This window comes from Pogona vitticeps, chromosome 5 (genome assembly GCF_051106095.1).
Source record: "Pogona vitticeps strain Pit_001003342236 chromosome 5, PviZW2.1, whole genome shotgun sequence".
Taxonomy (NCBI): Eukaryota; Metazoa; Chordata; class Lepidosauria; order Squamata; family Agamidae; genus Pogona; species Pogona vitticeps.
In genome coordinates this window covers 126,782,683-126,795,000 of record NC_135787.1, presented here as the reverse complement: position 1 = coordinate 126,795,000, position 12,318 = coordinate 126,782,683, and the positions used below count along the sequence as shown (strand labels likewise).

The window sequence follows — 12,318 nt, the reverse complement described above, 5'->3', positions numbered from 1 at the left end:
TCAATTAAATGGGTAAGTAGGAGCTTTCCCCAGAGGGGTTACCATGTGACCCTATATTGATTAAGACTGCAGTGGAATGTTATTTGCAATCTCATTGCATAATGGAAATCAGGAAGTCGCTGTCATGCTTTCAGAAGACAAATTGCTGCTGAGACAGTTCATAGGCTCCTTTCCTTCTTGCTGTTCTGGAGTCCCAGCTAATGCATGTTCTACAGGGATTAGTTTCTTAAATCAGTCTCCTTTGCTGCCTTCAAGAATAAAAATGAGGGAGGACTGTAATCCAGGTAATCCTGCATTAGACCATACATTAAATGACCATGATTTCTATCATTACTTTTGATTTGTTTTGTTATTTAGAAAAACTTGAGAAAAGGGGGCAAGCAATGAAAATGGCCACATAAAATAGGAAATGGAACCATTACCTATAAAGCCAAAGTCACCATCAGCAGTAACTTGAAAGATGTCTTTACTTTTCCTTGAAGTGCCATCTGGACAGAACATTTTAAGTCCACATTTGTGTACTGTTGATGTTAATGTATGAAGAATTAATTTCCTGCAATACTCTTGCCGATTCATCCAGCCAATCACAGAAAAAAAACAGATTGCTTCAGAAATTTTGTATGGTTATTCTGAGCTTAGAAAAGTTACCTTTTTTGGAGTACAATTTCCAGAATCTCCCAGCCATTGACAACGCTAGCCGTGGGGCTCTGTAGAACATAGAAGAATATTTTTTTCTATGTTCTACAGAGGAAAAAACTTTGCAGGATGTGAAACCCAAAAAAATTTAGCTCAAATCACCACTATTATATTTTTTGGACTTCAGCCCCAGAATTTGCCAGGAATCCTTGCAAACAAACACACAAACTCAAGGTCATGGTTCATTATGATCAATTAAACTAAGTGGATCATGTGCTCACTTATCTAAGGTCCCTAGGGAGTATGCTGAAAAGGAGTGGAATAGAAAAGTCTACAGAAAGCCACCTTATTGGAGTGAGATGGAAGAAAGAGAAAGAAGGAAGAAGTTTGGAGAGTGACAGCAGCGAGAGGCCCAGAGGCAAGACAACAGACCATGCACAGACTGTCCTGGGAAACCCCATGGAGCGAGTCCCTTCCGACCGAGTTTGAGGCAAAACCCAGGCGAGAAAGTTCAGGAACCACAGGTGGGCTGGGTTTTCCACCCTCCCCAATAAGGCTAACAGCAGGTGTACCCGATAAATCGGGCATTCCACAGAAGTGGTGTTGTAGAGATTTGAGTTCATCACCCTTGCTGTTGAAAGGGGATTCATTATGGTTTGATGGGAAAGGAGAAAATGACACATAACTGAAGCAAGAGACTGAATCTGTTATCAACATTGAAATTAACAAGCTGCTGATGAATAAAGATGTTTTGTTAGAAACTCATGGTGCCCCTGAGTCAACTTTACATCAAGATCCAGAGGAGAGAGAGAAGGAAATTACAGTATATAGAATCACATGCCCACTTGGTTAACACCAGATTTGTAAGTAATAAGCAAGTGTCTTATAAATATGCCTCTGTATCATGTCTTCTTAGCCTTTGTCCCTGGGACTGTATTGACCCAGGATAATCTGTGCCATTGCATGCATGCTCTTATAATAAATAACACCTGCAAAGCACAGCCTTTTTGTTATGAATACTTTAAAGTACCGTATTTTTCGCTCCATAAGACGCACCTTTCCATAAGACGCACCAAATTTTTAGGAGAAGAACACAGGAAAAAAATTATCTGCTTTCTTCTCCTAAAATTTGGTGAGCCTTATGGAGAGATCCATTTTATGGAACACACCCTAGGGTCCTAGGGTGTGTTCCAGGACCCTTTGGAGCCTCCTCCTGCCTCCCTCGGGGGCCAGAGGGGGTGAAATCCTTCTGGGGGTCTTCTGAAGTTTCCCAAGCCTCAGAAGAGCCCCCAAAGGTGGCGATTTCATCCCCTCTGGCCCCCAGGGGAGGCAGGGTCAGTCTCCAAAGAGTCCTAGGGTGTGTTCTAGGACCCTTTGGAGACTCACCCTGCCTCCCTCGGGGGCCAGAGGGGGCAAAATCGCCACCTTCTGGGGCTCCTCTGAGGCTTCCCAAGCCTCAAAAGAGACCCAGATGGTGGCAATTTTGCCCCTTCTGGCCCCCGGGGAAGGCAGGGTGAGTCTCCAAAGGGTCCTAGAACACACCCTAGGACCCTTTGGAGACTCACCCTGCCTCCCCCGGGCGACAGAGCGGGCAAAATAGGCAGCTTCCAGGACCTTTTCTGAGCCTTTCCAGGCTCAGAAAAGGTCCTGGGAGCTCCCGATTTTGCCCCCGCTGTCCCCGTGGGGGGGGTGAGGGAGCCTGGCAAGGGTCCTGGGAAGCTCCCTTGGACCCTTGCCACACTCCCCCACCCCCTCATGGGGCCAGGGGGGGTAAAATCACCAGCTTCTGGGAGTGTTTGGAGGCTCTCCAAGCCTCCAAACACTCCCAGAAGCTGGCGATTTTACCCCCTGGCCCCGTGGAGGGGTGGGGGGAGGGTGGCAAGGGTCCAAGGGAGGCTCCCTTGGACCCTTGCCACCCCCCCCACAGAGCCGGGGGGGTTAAAATCACCAGCTTCTGAGAGTGTTTGGAGGCTTATCAAGCTTCCAAACACTCCCGTAACCTGGCGAATTCGCCAGGGCTGGCCCCGTGGGGGGGGTGGGGGGAGGGTGTCAAGGGTCCAAGGGAGGCTTCCTTGGACCCTTGCCACCCTCCCCCCACCCCCCACGGAGCCGGGGGGGTAAAATCGCCAGCTTCTGAGAGTGTTTGGAGGCTTATCAAGCTTCCAAACACTCCCAGAAGCTGGCGATTTTACCCCCCTGGCCCCGTGGGGGCGGTGGGGGGAGGGTGGCAAGGGTCCAAGGGAGGCTCCCTTGGACCCTTGCCACCCTCCCCCCACCCCCACGGAGCGGGGGGGTTAAAATCGCCAGCTTCTGAGAGTGTTTGGAGGCTTATCAAGCTTCCAAACACTCCCAGAACTTGGTGATTTTGCCAGGGCTGGCCCCGTGGGGGGTGGGGGGAGGGTGGCAAGGGTCATGGGAGGCTCCCTTGGACCCTTGCCACGCTCCCCCACCCCCCCATGGGGCCAGGGGGGGTAAAATTGCCAGCTTCTGGGAGTGTTTTGAGGCTTGGGAAGCCTCAAAACACTCCCAGAACCTGGCGATTTTGCCAGTGCTGGCCCGTGCGTGGGTGGGAGGAGCGTCAAGGATCTGAGTGAGCTTCCAGGACCTTTGCGACATTCTCCCCACCTGGAAGCTGGCGATTTTGCTGGTGCTGGCCCCGTGGGGGGTGGGGGAGCCTCGCAAGGGTCCTGGAAGGCTCACCCGGACCCTTGTGACGCTCCCCCCCATGGGGCCAGCAGCGACGAAATTGCTGCATTCACACCATTAGATGCACTGACTTCCCCACCCACATTTTGGAGGGGAAAAAGTGTGTCTTATGGTGCAAAAAATATGGTATTTTGACACATGGACTTAACCTCGTAAGATTATGTCTAGTGCTTTTCAGTTGAGATTGTTGAGACCCATGCATGTGTGAATAGTATGTTATCATGGTTAGACTCAGTCTGGTCTGGCCTTATCATTCAGCAAAATGAGGTGATCATCTCAAGTGGCAGATGGCAGGAGGAAGCAGCAGCATCTTCCTAGATCTTCTTCTTCATTGCCCACCGCCACCATTTTCTTGGAGGACAAAGTTTATATGACCATCTCGATCCCTCTGCCAACTACCCTGCTCCTCCAATGCTACCTCCTCTCCAGAGGTAAGAATCAGCTACTAATCCAACAGACTTCTGTATATAGAGTAAGAAATGGGCACCATATTGTCCTTTGCCCTCTAGCAGCAAAATACCATGTGCCCAATAAAAGTTAAGCTCAATTTGATTTGTCAGTGTTTATGTTATCCTCCTCAAATCAATCCATTATTTAAAAAAACTAAATAAGGAGTATTTATTTATTTATCCATTCGACTTGTATGTTGCCCACACTCTGCAAGAGTCTCCGGTATCAGGAAGAGGTAGTATCCACGATAGAATAACAGTATATTGGATTCAAGCAACGGACCATTACCTATTTACCATCCAGCAGGATATAAAATCAAAGACAGGATGGCTAATCAGATCCAGCTGAGTTTACTGATTAGAACCCCATCATCTGTCCACCACGCTAGATGAGCCTGGATGTGGCAGGTTTACCTTTCCACTGTTTCTGCTGTAGGATTTAATAAAGTATATGATGAGGGCAATGAATAATATGTCAACACAACTGTTGTTCTGAAGTGATCTGCTGAGACTCATTTGGCAAAAATTATAACCTTGTGGAAATTAAGGAAGAGACTCAGTTCCTCTGAGAAGTAATGACACTTCATTATATTTAATTCAGTTAGACTTAGAGATCAATATTTGTAGCATTCCAAGTCTATGCGCCTATTTAAAGAACCGCCCTTGCCTTCCTCAAAGCAGGCTAGTGTATGAAAACTTGTGTCACATTGTCCTATAATTGTGTTATCAGACTGAGCGAGTCTAGTAGAATGTACAATTAAATCCAGAAATAGTCTGAGCCACATCCGTGAATACACTTCACTATTGGAAGTTGCATTTTCTTCAATTAAATGATTCATTAAGTTCATAGGCTCATAACCAAAGTTCGGCAGGCAAAGGTCTGCAGTAGCAATTCCAGAGCATTTCAACGTCTAAATGGCTTCTGTTCTGTGAAATGATGCCAATCCATTTTTAGTTGTACAAAAGGGGGTGGCGTACCAGTACAAACCCACTCAGGCCCATGGACAAATGTTTTTGAGTTGGGGTGGGCCTACATCATTAAATGTTTTCCATGAGCATGACGGGATCATTCAATGGAGGTTATGTAAGTCAGTGGTTCTTAACCTTGTGCTACTCAGGTGTTTTTGAACTGCAACTCCCAGAAACCCCAGCCAGCACAGCTGGTGGTGAAGGCTTCTGGGAGCTGCAGTCCAAAAACACCAGAGTAACCCAAGTTAAGAACCACTGATGTAAGTGATGCTATTGGTAAATGCATTCTTAAATAGTCTTTAAATCCTCCCCTGGAAAAATGGAACTTTTTTTTTCATTACAGTTAATTAAAATTAAAAATCCTGCTGATATCGGTGGCCAGTCCATGCCAGCTGGGGAAAAATAGATGAGGAGGACATTTAGGTCTCCATCTGCCCCTCTTTCCCTCCCAGCTAAGGGCCTGAGCACAATTCAGCTTATTCCCCTGAAGATGTCATGTACTACCATTCTTATTGGCCCCTGTGAGCATGACAAGTGGTCAGTAGTAATGTGAGCTGTAGTCCAATATACTGGGGTTGGGGAGTTGCTAGATTAGAGAAGCTTAACCTATAGATGCAATGCCATGCCTGTGGTTGTGTGTGTGTGTGGGGGTCTTTCTTAACTCTTCTCCTTGCAGCTGCTGTACAGAGAACTTGCTCTTGGAGGGTTTCCCAGCTGCAGTGGGGAAGGTAATCATTCCTTCTCCCCCACCCCCAGTCCCCACCATTTTTGCTTCCATGAAAGCACCACTTCTGAATCAAGTACCAGAATGCTCAACCCCAACCCCACACGCACACACAGAAGCTGCCATTTCTAGGACCCACCAGAGGCTGAATGGAACTCTAAAATAAGCAAAAATTATGAAAAAGTGAAACAGAATGTTGCTAGAAGTCCAGTTCTAGTTTATTTTTATGGGCCCACAGTGGGGTAGAGAGCCTATACCTCATTTTATTGCAAAGCTAATGCTCTTGGAAGACTCCAGGAACAGAAAATAACTTTTTTGTTTGTTTGTTTATTGTCCTTCCTTCCTTAGGAAGAAAAACTTTCGGCTACAAAAATAGACTTGGCAATTTTCCTCCCTTTGCCTTATACACACCTACCTTGAAAAGCAAAATGGGCAGTGATGAAGGGCAGCTTTTCAGTTATGACACTAATATCCGGTTTGAAACAACGGCTGCTCCTAAGGTACTCTGAAAACTCATTGGCTTTCCTAAACAATATATAAATGTCCTACATTTCCAAACAACAACAACAATAATCGCAATATCATACTGCCAAGTAAATTCTGACTTATGGCAAGCCTTCTTGCCCTTCTCTAGGTACAAAATACTGTACCTAAGCATTTTAATACTTCCATCTTCTGGGAGAGCCCCAGGACTGGGCAGCTTGCCCAAGACTACACAGGCTGGCTTGTCTCCTGGGAATCAGATTCCTGACCCACCCGGTTCTCCAACTCAGTAAAGCTATCCAACTACCAAAGTTAGCAAGCAGCTAGAGAATGATAACAAAATATTTGCGTACTCATGAATAAGCACAAACCTGCATACAAGATGACTGTAACACGATTTTACATAATGTATTGATAATAAAAAACCTAACTTTACATTAGAGGCTATACATCTGTGAATACCAGTTTGCTGGGGAGCATGAGTAGAACACTTATATCCTGCTGATGGACTTATCATCTGTATATGACTGGACACAATGTGAAGAGGAATGCTGAAGCAGGGAGACATTTAAGTCCAGTCTAGCATGTTTCACAGTACGTTCTTAGGTATGTTTACCACAACACTACAATCCATTACTGAAACAGCGACATCTATGTTGGCTCGGGCATGTAAATGAGAATGGCTGATGGTCGGAATCCAAAAGATCTCCTGTATGGAGAATTAGTGCAGGGAAAGCGCCCCAGAGGGAGACCACAGCTGCGATACAAGGATATCTGCAAGTGGGATCTGAAGGCCTTAGGAATGGACCTCAACGGCAGATGGGAAACCATGACATCTGAGCGTTCAGCCTGGTGGTGCATCATGACCTCTCCCATTGGGCACTTGCTCAGCAGGCCGAGGCAAAGAGGCAGTCCCAAAGCCAGCAAAGTCAGGGAGCTGGACAGGGGACAGATTGTATTTGTCTTCAGTGTGGAAGGAATTGTCATTCTCGAATTGAGCTTCTCAGCCACACCAGACGTTGTTTCAAGACCTCAATTCAGAGCACATTACCATAGTCTCTCAAGACTGAAGGATGCCTAATCTAACAATCCAGCATTTCAGTATGGATTAAAATCTTTGACCATAAACATTTTGTTTATGGTCAAATTTTTGACCATAAACAATCTTTGACCATAAACATTTTGGATCAGGGATCTTTATCCTGGAAAGCCATACACACATTTCTAGTAGTTGTAGAAGATATAACCATCTTAGTCTCCACTAGCATATCAGGTGAAAACAAAAATAAAAAAAATGAAGAAGAGAAAAATATTGTGGCACCTTAAAGACTAACTACTGTATTTTAATATGAGCTTTCATGGACATATCTGAGGAAGTGGTCTTGTCCACAAAAGCTCCCATTAAAACATAACATTTTGGTCTTTTTTTAATTTTGTTTTTGCCTGACATATATCCATGTATTTATGGTACTGTACTTACTGATAAGAAAACACTTTGTTGTGGTGTGTGTTTATTTTGTTTTGTGTGTGTTTGGGGGTTTATTGTCCCACTTGTGAGCCTTCTACAAGCAAACTGAAGAAGAAGAAGAAGAAGAAGAAGAAGAAGAAGAAGAAGAACAACAACAACAACAACAACAACAATAACAATAATAACAATAATAACAATAATAACAATAATTCAACAACAATAATGAATTAACATGAAAAATAAAACTGAAGATACTAAATATTTCAAGTCCAGAACCATGGATATAAGCAGACATTTCTTTTTCTTCCTCACCAAAATATTTCCACCTTCTACATGAGCCATTTCTCAGTGGCATCTCAGCCATGATGCATTATATTCAGTATAACTGGAAGATACTTAACATTCCAGAAATTATCCCAATACTCAAATACTGCCATTATTATGCTATTAAAGAAATGTTGGTTTTTGCTTATTGAAAAAAAGAGAAAATTTTCCTTAGTATTTTTTTTGCTGGGTTATCAGAACCACTGCTGAACCACTTTCTTATGTTCCATGAATCTGATGAAGAATTAAAGCACACCTACCTTAAAAAGTCTTAAAATATTAGCCACCATGATGGACACTGAACTCGCAGCTGCTCCTATTACCCCTGTAATCTTGTCGGGCTTGGTGAAAATAGGTGGGTCTCCATTAGCACATTTCACATCCGACCCATCCTTCTCTATCAGTGCTTGTACAAATGTTAAGGACTGCTCCAAAGCATACGTGTCCCTGGAACAAGTATCCAAGATCCGGACACCCAAGGTGACGTTGGCAAGAAGATCCGGGTCCTTATTGATCTGATCAATTGCATATAGCATTGCCTCAAGCCGGTGAATCCCCTTTTCCTTCTTGAGCTCTCCACAAGGTACTCCTCTGTCTCCTTTTGCATGGACAGGGAAGAGTCCTCCCAAGATGACATCCCCATCAAGTCGAATGGAGTGGGCATATTCCTGGCCATGAGTTCCATGAATCATTGGGAGCACCCAGCAGAATTTGGCTGCAAGCAGGAAGAAACAAGGGCAGGAGATTAAGTGCTTCCCCTTGTATACCATTTTTTCTGATGGTGGGGTGGCAGTCAAAGACCCAGATGTTCTTCTTGTTAGAGGAGGAAGTGGACAATTTGGAACCACCCCTTCTGAAGGCTACCATTAGTGCCCAATGGATAAGAATATAGGACCGTGCAGTAGGTAGAAAAGAAGGGTTCTCAATTTTCGCTGATGATGTTGTTCAACAGAAGTTGTCAAGATGTCTCTCAAAAAAAGAACCCATTTGGATTAACTTTGTCATGTGTTACCTTGCCTTCTGAGTGTTTTCAGTGTCTGCACATTAATATTAGTATAAGTGCCTCCAAAGTTGGAAAGATGTCACAAATTCACATCCCTGGATTGTGTCTTGAAGTTGAGATCCTCCTGAAACATCAGACAGAGAGAAATGGCTTAGTTCATCGATCTTATATTTCCTGCTGCACTGTTTTTATTTTTCAAGGATATATCTGATTTCTGAGCTTTCACCTTTCATTTTTTTTTCTCATTAATGTTTTGCATTAATAGCTAGATAGACTTTATTGTGGTCAATGATCAATATCCAAAATACAAATAAACCATGAGTTCACAAAATGTATTATTCCAGAATTAATAACATATCCATTGCCCACATTTATTTATTTATTTATTTATTTATTTATTTATTTATTTATTTATTTATTTATTTATTTATTTATTTATTTATTTATTTATTTATTTATTTATTTATTTATTTATTTATTTATTTATTCATTCATTTATTCATTCATTCATTCATTCATTCATTCTATTTGATTTGATTTGATTTGATTTGATTTCTATCCCACCCATCTGGCCAAAGGTCTACTCTAACAGAAACATAACACAATACTATCATGCTCTAAATCACTGGTTCTTAACCTTGGGTTACTCAGGAGTTTTGGACTGCAACTCCCAGAAGCCTTCACCACCAACTGTGCTGGCTGGGGTTTCTGGGAGTTGCAGTTCAAAAACACCCGAGTAACAAAGGTTAAGAACCACTGCTCTAAATGATCTTCTGCCTGCCTGACTCTACCTTGTTCTCTGAGATAGGAAAGATAGAATAAAGGGGTAAACAAACCATTTAATTAACAGATACTGTTAATAAGCTCAGTATCTATCTTAAGTTTACTGATAGTTATGGATATAATGGACTGTGAGAAAGAAATTCTATAGAAGCAAAATTAACTAAACAGGGACTATCTTGCTTTAGATACATCCTGAGAAGATGAGACATGCTGGAAAAAACGATGCCAGGAAAAAAGGGGGATTAAATAAAAGATGGACTGACTCACTAAAGGAAGCCATTGAGTTTGCAAAACTCAAGCAGGGTTCTTAACAAAAGAACCTTTGGGAAGTCACTAATTCGTAGGGTCACCATATGTACAAAGCAATGTGGTGGCACATATTAACAACAGGTAATTAACTGTTAGCACTTTTTTAATGTAAGTTTCCCATCTCATTTACTTATTGCCCTATGTGGTTGACCATAGGATAAGTGAATGAAACTAGGTTTCCCATTGGCATTGGATTTCAAATCCACAGTTAAAAGCTGCTATTAGCTTGCTACAATGAATCAACTGCATATCACAAGGCATTCTCTTGGAACCACTGCAACAATGACTTAGACCTCTAAGTACTCTAGTTTTCAATTATGGGTTTAACGAAAACATGTGTGTTCTGTGCTATCAAGTAGGAAGTGACTTATAGTGACTCTAATAGAGCTTTCAAGGTAAGTGAGATACTTAAGGAGTGGTTTTACCAACTCCACTCCTGCCAGCCCCACCAACAGGGCTAGGTCCCCCAGCAGTAACTCCATGGACTCCAGCTGAGCTTCTTGGCTCAGAACAGCTTTTTTTTTTAGTGGTACAGCATGTGATTTTCCCCCTGCCTTTTCCTCCATAGTCTAATACAGTTGAATTACAGTCTTTAAAACCTTGGGTGCCACTTGCCAGCTTGGGACTCAGTTAATTTCACTTGAGTTCCCCAGCGTACAGGTTCTGGAAAGCAGGAAGGAGAGGAGAGCTTAGGTCCAGGAAGCACCCCTTTGAGGGAAGGCTTACATAAACAAGCAAAAGAAGTCAGGCTATGCAGCTCCTCTCTACCTGCCCCCTTCCCTCACTTGCATCTCAAAAAATGAGGTGGTGTCAAGCTAACATAGCCTTGTCCAAGCATGTGACTTGAGTCTCCAGTGTCTCACTCCTGTCACAAACAAACAAACCACACAAGAGTAGACAGCTTCTTGCATACTCTTCCTTGGAGATAGGCAATGACCTTCTGTCTTCCCAGTTCTGCCCTTTTATTCTCCTTGACCCTGGCTCCTCCAGCTGTTTCTCAGGAGGGAACTGTCTTTCTTTTGGCTGCATGGATTCCTTCCTGCGAGCCTGATCCTGAAGACACTTACCTTCCTCTGGCTGCCTGCTACCTGTGTACTAAGCTGCTCATTAGGGGTGCATGCATCACAATGTATAATTCAGAAGGTAGAATTTGGCCCAGGTGGTTATGAATCATCTTTAACCTCAAATCACTAGACATCCACTTTACATTTATTAGATACAACCTCCAGGTAGAAAATATTCCCAGAAGATGTATCTACAGTTAACAGTAATCCCAAGGAATTATACTGCGTATGCTGAGTTGGTTGTTCACATTATAAGCAGTCTGTATGCATGCTCCTGAATTCTAATGCAAGTCTTAAAGAAATGCAGAATTGGTTCATTGTATATATGATGTTGAATGTACTTCATCCTTAAATCTCAACAGAAACAGAAGACGCAAGGTTGTTTTGTTTTCAAGGAGGGAAAAATACTTTTTTCTTCCCTAAGCATAGCTAGAATAATTTTTTTTGAAATGGTGATGCAAGCCACAGGAATGGATTACGAGGCAAATGGAAATGAAAATATCCTTTTTCAGTGAACTAGCTCAGACGGAGCTAGCCAAAGTAGTGTTCTGGACTTTAACTTTAGACAGTAAATATAACTTTGCAAGCATCTCCTGAGTAAAACTTGGAAGTGAGGTCAGCTCACACATGGGTCAGGGGAAGCTGTCCCCATCCCAATCCACCAGCCCCCCCTGCTGGGAAGAAACGAGCAAATAATTTCAGAGCAGTATGGGCATAACTCAAGTTCTAACCACCAAGCACTTCCCCTGGTGCATTGCAGAATGGTGGTAATTCCCTGTAGCAGGCCAGCATATTTACTAGACCATGGCTTCATAGTACTCTTCCATGAACAGGATTTTGCCTAACGTGTTATAAGTAATTATCTAACCCAATATGATGTCACTTCGGGAGGGTAAAGTTAACATCACGACATTACAAACAACACAATAACTGATAAAAATGGTTGTTGTGGGTTTTTCGGGCTCTTTGGCCATGTTCTGAAGGAACACGGCCAAAGAGCCCGAACTGATAAAACTCTTCATTTCTTTAGTGCCACAAGTGATTTTTACTCATTTTTTTTTCTTGTTGGTTGGGGGGGGGCTGAAAATGCTTTCCTGGAGCATTCCCAGGTGTTTTTCTTTTTTCAGGTCTAAGGACATTTTCTTACTTTTTAAGATGGCTGATTTTCCGCAAATGAGCCACGAAGTCATATGAAAAGAAGAAGGAACTTAATGAGGAGCATCACAAGTCTCTACACGTTTTCCACAAGGGCAAACAGTTCCTTTTGGGGGCTTCACAAAGAGTTACATAACGAATTGTCCACACTAACTCACCAAACTCTGCTCTTGAAGAGCACTGGTTCTTCTTCATCGGATCTTCACTCAATAGGTCACTATACCCCATTTTTCTGATGCCTGTTC

The 12,318-nt window shown here is 43.1% G+C and overlaps 1 protein-coding gene across 10 annotated transcripts in view; it reads right to left on the bottom strand.

The window, feature by feature from the left end:
• Positions 1 to 12,318, bottom strand: part of GRM8 (glutamate metabotropic receptor 8) — a 643,193-nt gene that overhangs the window by 609,494 nt on the left and 21,381 nt on the right. For 3 of the 10 annotated variants that reach the window (XM_078376738.1, XM_078376737.1, XM_020797240.3), the window contains exon 2: positions 8,020 to 8,886. In XM_078376738.1, coding sequence (XP_078232864.1) covers positions 8,020 to 8,529 — 510 coding nt within the window. In that variant the 5' untranslated portion in view covers positions 8,530 to 8,886. Of the gene's footprint in view, positions 1 to 8,019; positions 8,887 to 10,469; positions 11,737 to 12,318 lie in introns of those variants that run through there. The other 7 variants (XM_078376740.1, XM_073000567.2, XM_078376739.1 and 4 more) reach the window with 6 other exon arrangements.